At 37.7% G+C, this 13,539-nt stretch overlaps 1 protein-coding gene across 4 annotated transcripts in view; it reads right to left on the bottom strand.

Annotated features, from left to right (window-relative positions):
- Nucleotides 1-13,045, bottom strand: part of LOC127441883 (rho guanine nucleotide exchange factor 4-like) — a 142,005-nt gene extending 128,960 nt beyond the window's left edge. For 2 of the 4 annotated variants that reach the window (XM_051699417.1, XM_051699421.1), the window contains exons 1-2: nt 12,327-13,045; nt 9,066-9,095 (exon numbers count right to left, since the gene is read on the bottom strand). In XM_051699417.1, coding sequence (XP_051555377.1) covers nt 9,066-9,095; nt 12,327-12,506 — 210 coding nt within the window. In that variant the 5' untranslated portion in view covers nt 12,507-13,045. The remainder of the gene's footprint in view (nt 1-9,065; nt 9,096-12,326) is intronic. The other 2 variants (XM_051699419.1, XM_051699418.1) reach the window with 2 other exon arrangements.
- Between the last annotated feature and the right edge of the window lie 494 nt (nt 13,046-13,539).

The following is a 13,539-nucleotide window of genomic DNA, read 5'->3' as shown; positions in this document are numbered from 1 at the left end:
CCGGCCCCGGCATGGAGCCCAGCGCAGGAAGCAGATGCCACCCGGGAGGAGAATCTTTTGTTTCGTTTTCATTTAATTTTGTGCATGTCCAAGAGGCTGCGGTACCCAAAAATTCAACAAATGAGCGGTTTTCTTGTTCCCTGGGTCACATGCCCGGTGCGCACGGCCGTTGTCATGACCACCGTCCCATCTTTGCAGGTATGGTGCTCCAGCGGCGGGCCCCCCGCCCCTGTATGCCCGAGACTCCTCCTCCCCCCTCCTCGGCCAATCTTATGATGGGCGGCAGGAGCCAGGTAAGTGCTTCGATGTCCCTGGACTCAGCACGGCCACGGGGCTCAAACCCCCTCGATGTGGAACCTCGAGCTCCGCGAGGCCCCACCCGCCGACGTGATCGTTCCCTTGGTCCCCCTCGCCCGGAGTTTAGGCGCGTGGCTCGCACTTTCCAAGCCGTCGCGATGGCTGACCCGGACAATCCAACTCGGCTACGTGATTCAGTTCGCCAGGCACCCGCCCAGGTTCAGCGGCATCCACTTCACCTCGGTGAAGGGCGAGAACGCCGCTACCTTGCATGCGGAGATCGCTACCCTTCTGCACAAGGCCGTGATAGAGCCTGTCCCTCCAGCCGAGATGAAAAAAGGGCTCTACTCCCTCTTGCCACAACGCTGAACTACCCGCTGAAATGGCCGGGACCTGGTCTCGGCTCCTCAGCACAAAACCTGAATGAATGGTTGCATACCAGCTCCTTTTATACCTATATGTCCGGGGGAGTGGCATACAAATTCGCCAAATTGGCCTTTCTTCAAAAAAGCAGAGCTGTTTGGGGCTCCCAAGAGTGACCCCTATTGTCACTACATCCTTCATCAGGGAATGGAGGTTACGAAAGTAACTGAGACGTTATGTTTTAAAATAAGTAACGCATTGCTTTTGTACACCTCTCCTTTCCCTGTATTGTGATTAATCAGGAGCAAAAGTGTGCAAACTTCGAGGAGGGGCATGATGGGCACTGTAGTTCTAGAGAGTGGGAGGCTTACTAGAGATGTTCAATGAAGTTGTAGTATGTGTGTACATGATGGGCATTGTAGTGTGCACATGATGGGTATTGTAGTTCTAGAGAGTATGAGCATGCTTATCACCAATGGGAAGAGCACGTCTTCTTTTAGCCCACCCTGAGATTTATATTTTAAAAATGGCAAAATATTGCTGGTAATGTAAATCTGAACGCTTCAGTGGAATCCAGTTGTACTCATCATTTGCAGCGGTGGATTTTTTTTTGTGCACTGGAGCTTAAATGAGCAGCCGTCATAAACTTTGCCATTGTCATGACAATCACAGCAAGAATTAAGAAATGTGTTCTCATAAGGCAACATTTTGTCAAGAATTTAACATTTGGGTAAGTGATACTTTGATTCTCACGATTCATGTAGGCTGCATTTAAAAGTGTGTAAACACATTTTCGTGGTATAATATAGCACAGGCATAAGCCGGAGAAGTCTTCCCGTGGCCACGGCATGATTATACAGATACATACGTGGAATAATCGCTGACTGTTTGTGCATCCATATTGCTTTGTTTTAAAGCTGCCCTTAACTTCTTCTCTAGGATCAGTTTGCGTCTGAACTGCTCTGTGTTAAAGCATTTAACATTCAACATTCGGTTGAGTGAAACATGATTGATTCATGTGTAAATACACGCTGCATTAAAAAAAATCAGTAACCGTGTTTAGGCAGAGGGATTATAAGACTAGTCTTCCATGGCGTGATACACAGGGTGAAATACTCACTCAATTCACTGACTTATGCAGCCGAACTGCTCCTCCTGTAACAGGGAGAATAGGATGAGAAAAGCTGTTTCTGGATCAGCAGCTGCAAGCAACGTTCTACATCGATTGTGTATGCAGAGAAAATGTCTTAATTTCTTAAAATAGTTGACATTTTTGTTCTATAATAAACATGTAATTTGATTCGTGAGACAAAGTTTTTATGACATTTTTGTAGCATTAAAAACGATTCCATTCAAGTTGTATCAAAGTGCGCGTTTGCAGTTGTATGCGATCAACCAGTGGTGTCTGTACGCACCGTGGATCAGCTCAAAACAAGCGTGCACTGAGATGACTTAAGTGAAAAATATTCATTTATTATCAGACACATTCCTTGAACGTGTTAGGCTGGCATTCCCCACTTAATTTTACCCTGACTTCTGAAAAACATCTCAAGTTGACTCTGGCATTGTCGAAGGGCACAGCACATGATGACATATGATGCAGGTTCAAGTGTTGGACTTTGCTGCTTTATGTAAGACAGTGGTTATTCTTCATTATTCATACTGGCTGCCATGTTGATGGAAAAACAAATCATGCATATTCATGTTATTGATTCTTTATAATAAATATGATGTGAAGACCTACGTTGTAAATATCTGTTTGTTTAGTATGTTGTTTTGACATGAGTGTTGTACAGTAGCTAGCATGACCTGTAAAGTCTCTACATATCTCTTGTATTTGTACTGAATGCACAGCAGAAGAGAGAGTGGCAGTGAGAAAAAAGTAACGTAATGCTTTACTTTCCATAAAAAGTAACTTTTTAATGAATGTTGTTACTTTTTTAAGGAGTAAAACAATATTCTAACGAGTTACTTTTAAAAGTAATGTTATCCAACACTGCTTACAGGCTTAACGCCCAGGAAAAATTTGAATGACACAGCTGGGTTAATGTGGTTAAATAGGTACAGGCTGAGACATGAAGAGGCAGATTAGAGTTGTGCAGTGGAAAAGCATGCAGTTCTACCAGGATTTAATCTTCTGCAAAAATCTCCTTCCTCAAAGTCAACTGTTTTGTATCTTCTCTTTAAAGTTACATTACTTATATGATTAGTTATATTTACAATAATATGCTTATTTAGTTCATAAAACTAAAATTAGTTTTGTCATGTACAGTACAAATTCTCCTATTTTACTGAATGAACAAAAGAAACCGATATTTTGCATGAGTATTTAGTCCCTATATCATATCAAGAACGCAACCCCTCAAACACTAAGAAGGTTGTCCCTCAAAACTCAAGAAAGTGAATAAGAGACCAGTGAAAAAAGCCTCAGAGAGGCCAAGATATTTTTTGTTAAATTTGCACTAAACCATATCAAGAGCTCTGCATAACACTAGCACATATAGGAGTGGCAAAATAGAAGCAATCACTCAAAAAGTGTTAAATAGGCAGTATGGCACTCAAAAGAGCCATAAAGTATAACAGTGACCCCATTGCGACACGGGGAAAAGATGTTATGGTCAAATGAGGCCAAGACAGAAATGTTTTAACCAAATTCCAAGTAATATGTGTTTCACTGCCTACTCTTAAGAAAAGCATACCAGATTGGGTCTGTTAAAAATAGAAGGAAGAATAGATAGTACAAAATACTGCAAGAAAACCTGTTTCAGTCGCTTGAGAAGAACCTCTTTCAGAAGGACAATAATTGGTAAATTCAGGAACAAAAACATGAGAGTTGAAGCCCGGATACAGTCAATCCAATTGACCCTTCGCTAAGCTCCGCCCAACCCCCCCCCCGTTACGGTTGCTCGCTCTGACAAGCTCTGCATAACTTCCCAAGGAAAGAATGGGAGATTGCCGTGAACGACACGGTTTTTGGCAAAATAATCTCATTTACAGAATGGATAATATTCTCAAATGGGCTGGAATGTAATCTGACATTTTTTGTAAAAGAAACTGTTAAATTACATAGTAATTTGATTGAAAACTGTGGAGACTGTGAATCAGAATTGAGGCAAACGATTATCAAAGTCACTTGAAAAGAGAAAAGCGTCATTTGATAGTGATTACCAACCTCATAACATTAGTGTAAGGGAAAATAACTGCTTACAATGCCTCATAACACACTAATTTTGCTGTTTGAACTCTTTATTTAGTATCAATTTTACTAAGACCTGAATCAATACCTAAAGGAATTAATGTTAAGTTATTAGCTTTAATTTACCTTGGAGCAAATGTAGGATGTGCTTGCTGTTGTTATATATGTTCATATGGGAATGAGGAATAACACACTTTAATCCACAGTATTCAATATTTTTTAATGATTTTTTTTGTTTTTAAAAGAAAGAAAAAATACTGCATGTATCCTCTCTAGGTACCCCATGTCACTATTACAAGTGACTCAGCAACAACGTTTTTCACATTTCAATAAAAGTCCGCTTAAAACTGCTCAAACGCACATTGCTCCCATAGACTTCCACTGTAAAAAGGCAAGCGCTTGTCAGAGAAATGGCGGCGGGGCAACAGTTGCTATGACAGGATTGGTCAGAAACGCTTTTAAGGCAGGGCTTTGCGAAGGGACAATTAAGGATCTGTTGCACTATTTCACTACTCAGCTAACCTGAACAACTACAAATCTGCCTGGAAGAATGAGTCAAATTCACACCCATGCAAAAATGGTACTGTACTGTATATGCTCACCCCAAATTACTTGAAGCTGTCATTGCTGAACAAAAGGTGTCAAAATATTCAAATGTGAGCAAATTACATGGTTATGTTGATTCAGCATTTTAGTGCATTTATATACAGCTGTGCTCAAAAGTTTGTATACCCTGGCAGAAATTGTGAAATGTTGGCATTGATTTTGAAAATATGAAAAAACTGTCTTTTATTTAAGGATAGTGATCATATGAAGCCATTTATTATCACATAGTTGTTTGGCTCCTTTTTAAATTATAATGATAACAGAAATCACCCAAATGGCCCTGATTAAAAGTTTACATACCCTTGAATGTTTGGCCTTGTTACAGACACACAAGGTGAAACACACAAGTTTAAATGGCAATTAAAGGTTAATTTCCCACACCTGTGGCTTTTTAAATTGCAATTAGTGCTTGTGTATAAATAGTCAATGAGTTTGTTAGCTCTCATGTGGATGCACTGAGCAGGCTAGATACTGAGCCATGGGGAGCAGAAAAGAACTGTCAAAAGACCTGCGTAACAAGGTAATTGAACTTTATAAAGATGGAAAAGGATATAAAAAGATATCCAAAGCCTTGAAAATGCCAGTCAGTACTGTTCAATCACTTATTAAGAAGTGGAAAATTCAGGGATCTCTTGATACCAAGCCAAGGTCAGGTAGACCAAGAAAGATTTCAGCCACAACTGCCAGAAGAATTGTTCGGGATACAAAGAAAAACACACAGGTAACCTCAGGAGAAATACAGGCTGCTCTGGAAAAAGACGGTGTGGTTGTTTCAAGGAGCACAATACTTGTTGACCCCTCTCCAAACATAGCGCTTATGGTTGTGACCATAAAGCTCTATTTTGGTCTCATCACTTCAAATTACAGTGTGCCAGAAGCTGAGAGGCGTGTCAAGGTGCTGTCGGGTATATTGTAACCGGGCTTTTTGTGGCATTGGCTTCTTTCTGGCAACTCGACCATGCAGCTCATATTTGTTCAAGTATTGTCGTATTGTGCAAACTTTTGAGCACAACTGTAAATATACTGCTAAGTACACAGGGTTGAAATTTAACTGTTAATATAATACCAGACATTTGTAATCAATTTTAAATTCAAGCAGAGCCATTTAAATAGGTGGACTATATTGGCTACACTGTAAAACAAAAATCCATAATTTTAACAATAAAAGAATGTCAAAATGCTACAGTAAAAAAATAAATAAATAAATAAATAAAACTTTAATTGGTAAATGGGGAGTTACCTTAACATATACGCTCAAAAATGAAAATATATGTAACAATACATGTAATTTTACAGCAAAATATTGTACAAAATTTATTTTTTTTAGATGTAAAAAGTATAATCAATTAAAAATTAAATTATAATTAAAATGTATATGTTTAACAAGAGAATACATGTACTTTCTATGGTAAACTATTGTTAAAATTACTGTGAAAAACAATAATCGGGCATTCAAGTCCCTGCGTGACCCAACACATTTTATTATATTTTGTGGGAATAGTTATGTTTCTTCTTATTTTTAATATAAGTTATGTACATTTGGGATTTTCTGTGTTATGTTTTATGTAGTTTAGTTAATGTTTATTGCATTATTTTAGTGTCACGTTACCCTGATGGTGTTTTGTGTTTATGTGAGTAACAATGTGCACTGTCTCTACATGTGTATTAATTATTGCTCCATCATGTGGCCTTTTGTAATTAATACAGAGATTAACCATACATCTTAAAGCGTAAAGCAGACTTTCATAGTTCCAGAAATTTAATACAGTATATTACATTTATATAATTTAATAATATAAACAGTAGTGAACCGTAAAATATACGGGCATCAAAATTGAATCCCGTAAAGCTTGAAACAAAGTCACAGTAATTTTTTATGGTACATTTCTGGCAACCACAGCTGCCAATATTTCACCATAAATTTAACTGATTTTTTTTTACAGTGTATGATTCCATGGGTCAAGCTACAAGTAAAGGCATGTCAAGTGAATGCAGATCTCTCTTATTCTAGGAAACATAACTTTAGGAAAGATGTGCACATCTAAAATCCAATCATAATTCCAGTATGTGTTTCTGCTGGGTGGATGATTTAATCTGACCCTGACCTCAACATAATGATGATTCAGATTTGGTCGAAGTACAATTCCTATTAAATGAAGAATATTATGCAACAACATTAAGTTGCAATACAACAGGTATGCAAGTGAGCAACTCTTGCGACAGGAATCAACAACGTTTGATTTAGGGAGGAGCGTTAACAACCTGTGACTGGAATAATCATCACATTTACAGTAATAAGACGGAACATTGCAGAAACTGCCATGGAATAAAACCAACATCATATACTAGCCTGTTCATGCCTGATCGAGAAAGCAACACAAGTCACACGACACACAGCAAATCTTCTATTCATGGTGTCATGAGAGTACATCTGCCATCTGCGGACACCAAACAGCAGAGAATGTCTCAGATCTCAATGCATTACACAACTCCTCAGCAACATCCGACAAGTTAAGGCACAGCCGTTAAAAGGGGGAAGATAGATAAGCTGTTGGCAGCATATATCAGCAGAAGTACAGTATGTCCTCATGGAGCATGGATGTTTGCACATCAATGATCATTACATCAAACTCTTTAGTTGAAAGATGCTTTGTGGGATTAAATTCAAATGAATGAACCCTGATATTAAATGGAAAATGACAGATCTGATGTATTAGATGACAGCCCTGCTGAAAAGACCAATTTAACCATCTTGCAATTGTAATGATGTTCTAGGCTGCTTAATGGGGATTAGCACTGGTTTGTTGAAATGACTTCATATTTTAAAGGAACAGATTTTGGCAGAATGTGTGTTTACACAGACTTTTTAAATTAAAGGTGCACTCAGTAATTTTTGTCTTTGTATGATCTTGGACTTACACTGACACCTAGCGGCTTGGATGCAGCATCATTTAAAATCAATAGTTTTCAGTTTCAGATGCCTTTGTAGAAATTTAATATTCACAGTCAGCCATGATTACTTTAATCAGTGAGTGAAAGTGTCACATAACAGGACGGTTACTGAGATTAAGCGAGTAATATTTGACTGGTTATGTGATTCCCCATGTACAGACCCTCTCCATGTAGAATAAAACAGCTTTTATAAGGTTAATTTTAATGTGAGTGGTCATGATTTCCTACATATATTGCAAACTTACAATGTATTCCTTTAGGAGTTAAACTTTTATAATGAGAACAAAATTACTGAGTGCAACTTTAAGATATTTTATTAAATGAATAGTTCACCCAAAAATGAAAATGCTCTCATCATTTACTCATCCTCATGCCATCCCAGATGTGTATGACTTTTTATCTTCTACTGAACATAAATTAAGATTTTTAGAAGAATATATCTCAGCTTTGTAGGTCCTCACAATGCAAGTGAATAGTGATCAAAATGTTGAAGCTCCAAAAAAACACATAAAGGCAGCACAAAAGTAATCCATAAAACTCCAGTGGTTAAATCCACGTCTCCAGAAGCGATACGATAGGTGTGGGTGAGAAAAAGTCTTTTTTTGCTATAAATTCTCCTCCCTGTTCAGTAGGTGGCGATATGCACAAAGAATGGGAATTGCCAAAGACAAAAGAAGAAGAATGTGAAAGTGTAGATTTAAAAAGGACTTAAATCTTGATCTGTTTCTCACTCACACCTATCATATCACTTCTGAAGACATATATTTAACCACTGGAGTCTTATGGATTACTTTTATGCTGCATTTATGTGCTTTTTGGACCTTCTTTTGGTATCCATTCAACTGCATTGTGAGGACCAACAGAGCTGAAAAATTCTTCTAAAAATCTTTGTGTTCTGCAGAAGAAAGAAAATCATACATATCTGGCATGAGGTTGAGTAAATGATGAGAGAATTTAAATTTTTGGGTGAACTATCCCTTTAATTCATTTTTTTTTTTTTATAAAATACCTTTAACTTCAACAAAACTCTTTAATGTCTATATGTCTTTCTAAACCTTTTCATATCAACAGCCATCTGGTAATTACTTTGATTTAAGTCTCAAAAGCCTTACATAACATTGTAACAATTATCTGTTTATTTGGAGTCGAAAATACATTTCTCATTCACTAAAAAGAACTGGCTGATAACAGACATTCGTTCGAGAGGTAGCGTTGTATGCTTTGCGGTGTAGATTGAAAAGTACAGAGTCATTTATTCAGGAATTGGACTACACTGGTGGTGCTGTATGTTTAGCGCTGTAGATTCAATAACGATGTTGCTGTGCCGCTGAGTGGTAGCACATGAAACAGAAAGACGGTTGTAGTGCGGTGTTGCGTCCTGAAAATCATTCGATTCAGGTATTTTTTTATTAAATGCAACCGGTTCGGAATAAGAATTAATGCTTATTAAATGAACTACATGAAATGCTTTGAATGAGAATTATTAGATTTAGTCCATGTGGTTTTGCTACCATGTCAATTGGGTGCTTTTTCTATTAGCTTAAGGCTTGTGTTTTATTTTTATGATTTTGTTTATGATTCTGTTTACATTTTGCAGTTTGTACAGTCAGGTTTTGAAAACACCATGACTAAAAGGAAAGACTGTACATACCTGGGGAGGAACCGAGGACGACATTAATCTCTGGAGAAAGACAAAAAGAAAAATATTTAAAAGACAGTTTCAAGGTGTGTCCTGAAATTAAGTACCAACGATTCTTAACAGAGCACAAGCAAGGCAATCATTACTAGCCTTATGGCAAATTGTTGGCATCAATGCAAACCACAGGGAACTGGTATGGCATAATCATTCCAGCCATGACTACAACACTAAGATATGTTGGGGTTTAATTAGGGTAAGGTAAAACAATATTTTCTCTCAAAGCCAACACCTATTGACCTATTTGGAGGCATACTGTCTCTTAAAATCAAATCAGAACTTAAGTCTATACTGTACAGTTCTGTACGGTATTTTCTAGAGCTATTTATTTTCAGTCATAAATGCCTTAACAAATATATACCTTCGTTTGATCTACCAGATATCCATATGGTTTTCTACTATGTAAAAAATCTCCTGCTTGGCTCCAGAGTCTGTGGGCATTATTTAACCATTCAAAACAATTAAAACCTTTTCAAGGTTGTGCTGTATCTTTCAGAGTTTGACCTCTGACCTATGGCAGCTGGCTCCTTTTTATTGCAAGATAGCTTGTGATGAAGGTGATTAGTGGAGGTACAGTTTTGTACTATCTTTTTTTTTTAAAACAAGATTAATTTGTTAAAAAGTTGGTTTTAGTTTTTAAGCCAAATGCATTGGAAAGATATCTAGCAATCTTCAACTGTCAAAAGAGATGAAGCCTACTATATAATAATAATACAAATTGCAGTATTTTATTCCTAAACTCATCCAACAAACCACTTTGTTGATGTTGTTTGGGCATGCAGAGGTTCTTTTGTAGAATAAAAGATGCTAAACCGAAGATAAACCTCTATTAGGTCATAAACCTTAAGAGGTTCCTGTGATTTACCGCTGCCATATTCATGGAAAGGTTCAAATGGAAGCAGTTCAAAAGCTGGTAGTCGGGTTACTGCATGGACGTAGCCAGACATCCATTACAGTCATTTCAGTGTCCTGAGAAACACTCCACTGCTGGAATAGGTCCAAGGCTTTGGTTGCATTGTCCCTGTTTCAGTCTACTTTAATGAGTGAAACATCTCACAATACAAAAACAGCTTAGGCTACCTGAAAAGCAAGTGTTAACTGGCTTGACAAAACTTAATTGGACACAGCATAATGACAGTAGAGTTAAAAAAAAGGCCTATTTCCTCTGCTTGCATGTCCAATAAACAGGATTTTGATATTTGTATGCATGTGTGACTGGTGGTGTGTAAAGAAGTCATCGTCTGGAGACCACAGCAACAGGCATCCTTCTATCATAATGCATATGATGTTCACACTGCTTGGCAGAAGAGTAAGACTGAATAATAACTCTAATGCTGTGCTTTATTACCTTCAGTAAACAAACAAAACAGTTGTTGTCTTTATGACTTGATCAAAATGGGTTGTTTTTAACCCTTAAATGCATAGGTGTTTCACCAAACATGTATACGTATATCTATCACAAATGGATCTACAAAACGCCCAGATAGTGTAACATTTTGTCAAGACAATTAGAAAATAACAGAATAGAATATATTCTGATATATTTTGATGTTTTATTTTTCATATATCAAAGAATTGATGCAACAATTATAGAACAGGATTCATTACTTTCACACTGAAATTTCATGAGACGCAACTGGCTGTCAAACACATTTTGAGCTACACATGAAAACACATAATCTACACATAAGCTACAGATATGTATTTTCTCAGGCACTTGCTATAGTTTACTTCCATGTTGTTTCCTCATCAAATAGCAATTTTAAAATGTAAATCAAGTCAATCACTGACACAACAGTGCCACCTTGAGTAATAAATAGCATGTATAATATGTGTGTTTATGCATTTGGAATATTGATAATTCACCATTGTCACATCAACGTGATATAGGCCATGTCCACACTAATACGTTTTCGTTTGAAAACGCATCTTTTTCTCTACGTTTTGGCCTTCAGTCCACACTGAGATGGCGTTTTTGTCCAGCGAAATCTACGCTTTTCGGAAGCGCTCTCCCAAGTGGATACATTTGAAAACGGCGTCTTTGCATTCTTATGTGGACAGGGAAAACGGATATACCTGAAAACGATGACGTATTTCTTGTCATGTGACGCAGTCATGTGATGTGATCATGCCATTCAATACAAAACAATCAAGATGGCGGTCCATATTGTAGTGACGTTGTGCAACCTTCACATTGCATTTCGTCAAAAGCAACTTTTGGAAAATGTTTGAAAATGGCAGTGTGGAAGGAGAGCGTTTCAAAAATGAAAACCCCATTTTTGAATGCATCCAGTTTTATGTGGACGTAGCCATAGTAGTCATTTGTATAAATATAGTACTTATTTGCCTAGTACTAAACAAAGAAATATACAGTATATCCTGTGATAGTAAACTAATGTAGATATGAAAAAAAATCATAAAAATATAATTTATGAAAGCACAAAAAACAGTCACTTTTACATATCTAGGGATTTTGAATGACCCTATACACTTGGTAACTTAATTTTTTTATTTTTTGCAATTTCGCCTTTTGTTGTTGTTGTTTTTGTTACACTATTCATAAGAGAAAGGCTGAGGAATACTAAAGAGGTGTTGGCATATCTCCAAAAAATGTATGTTGTACAAGGGTTGGAATGAAGTCCCGGGTCACTAAAGACCCGATGTATGCATTAAAGGTTTAAATTAAAATACCAAAGGAGATGACATTAGAAATTAGTTAATTATGGGCCTAACAATCATTGTACTTGTCTTATATTTGTCCCCCCAATTTTGTGGAGATAATCATTACTGTATCAAAGACCTGTGTCAAAAAGGTCTTTGATCTCCCCTACCTGGGTTGGAGCAGATGGGGGGCACTCCACTAAAGGCAACAGTTTTGACTGGAATTCAATCTATAGTTAAAATTAATTTTATGTACTTATCCATTTAATCTTTCATTTAATCATTTATATATATATATATATATATATATATATATATATATATATATATATATATATATATATATTTTTTTTTTTTTTTTTTACCAAGGCTATAAAAGTTTCCAGGGGTGTTAAGAAGGTGTTATTAACATCTTCCAGATAAATTATATTTATGAATGGAGACCTCCAATCAATCAACCATAACGGTCAGACAGTGCACCTGACCGACAGCTCTGTACTTTTCAGGGAAAGGATTTAGGTTAAAACTGTTCATTCTTAATAGTGGATGTCTTACCTGACACAACTTAACAACTGTCCAACAAAATATGTAAGCTGAGAGTGAAAACTTCGCTCTCATGTATCGCTCCGGTAAGCAGGCGAGGTGCATCTGCACTTCATCCAGTCCTCCGTCTCCACGAGCTTCCAGTTCACCGCTCTGTGTCCCAGTACCGTTCCCAGCGTCTCCCTTTTCCATGTTTCTAATGATTTCAACAAGTCATTAAAGTCCTTTATAATTGGAAAAGTTCGCTCTAACTATATCTGCTTGCTTCATGTCGGTTGTTAGTTAGTCTTAAACGTGTTTAAGTAGGCAATGGCTCTGAAAGTGTGTCTACATGAACCAACATGCTGCTGTTTAACGGCAATTATATATTTAGTCAAGTCCTCGTTTGAGAGTGCAGCGGAACGCATGTGAACCGTGCCAAATGTAGTCCGTACAAGACATTCGTGAGTACTCCACCGCGGCTTATATGTGCCATGTTTATTTTAACGCTGTCAGTAGTCCACACATATTTTCCAGCTCCGCGAAACGCTCTCGATGTACTTACATTTAAAGCAACGGTGCACAAAAAGATGCAGTGCAAAAGTCTCTCTGGTGTGGTATAACAAATTCCAAGGAGAATTTTAGTTCTCAAAGATCCAACATTCTCTTACACCCCACCTACACTTACTGCAAGTGTGAACAAACAGGAATGCTCCATTATTATCAACCAAACTGTTGTTTACTTGGGCACGCGCGCAAAGCGTCTGGCCCGTCAGAGTTTTGGATAGAATTCTGACGTAGGTATCCAGTCGACCAATCAAACACTTTGTTTATTCGAGCAGCGCTATGCGACGCGTCAAACTCAAACGCTCACGCGCTCGCTAAGGGGCAGTCCTCACCGAACACGTACTTGCTAGACGCAGCGCAACGAATGGGACAGAAAACAGGTGTCTCGAGACGCGTTTCATAAGCCTACGTTATTTTAACTTGACACGACGTCTAAAAAACGCGGAGCTCATGTACGAGACGGTGAAAAAATCAACGAGACGCGTCGCAACGGTCAAAGACGTCCTTCTAGCGCATGTTTCCATAGACATTAACAACTGAAAAACAGCGCAGACGGATGGTAAAACGTCAAGTGGTTCGCCACAGTGTCATTAATATTAAGTCTCCTCTTAGCCTATTGCACTGACATGATTCTATTGACTTAGAGAAAAATTGTTAAATCAATGCCTCCGCAAGGTGA

Source organism: Myxocyprinus asiaticus, chromosome 6 (assembly GCF_019703515.2).
Source record: "Myxocyprinus asiaticus isolate MX2 ecotype Aquarium Trade chromosome 6, UBuf_Myxa_2, whole genome shotgun sequence".
NCBI classification, from domain to species: domain Eukaryota; kingdom Metazoa; phylum Chordata; class Actinopteri; order Cypriniformes; family Catostomidae; genus Myxocyprinus; species Myxocyprinus asiaticus.
The sequence above is the reverse complement of the archived record's forward strand: the minus strand, read 5'-3'. Positions and strand labels throughout refer to the sequence as shown.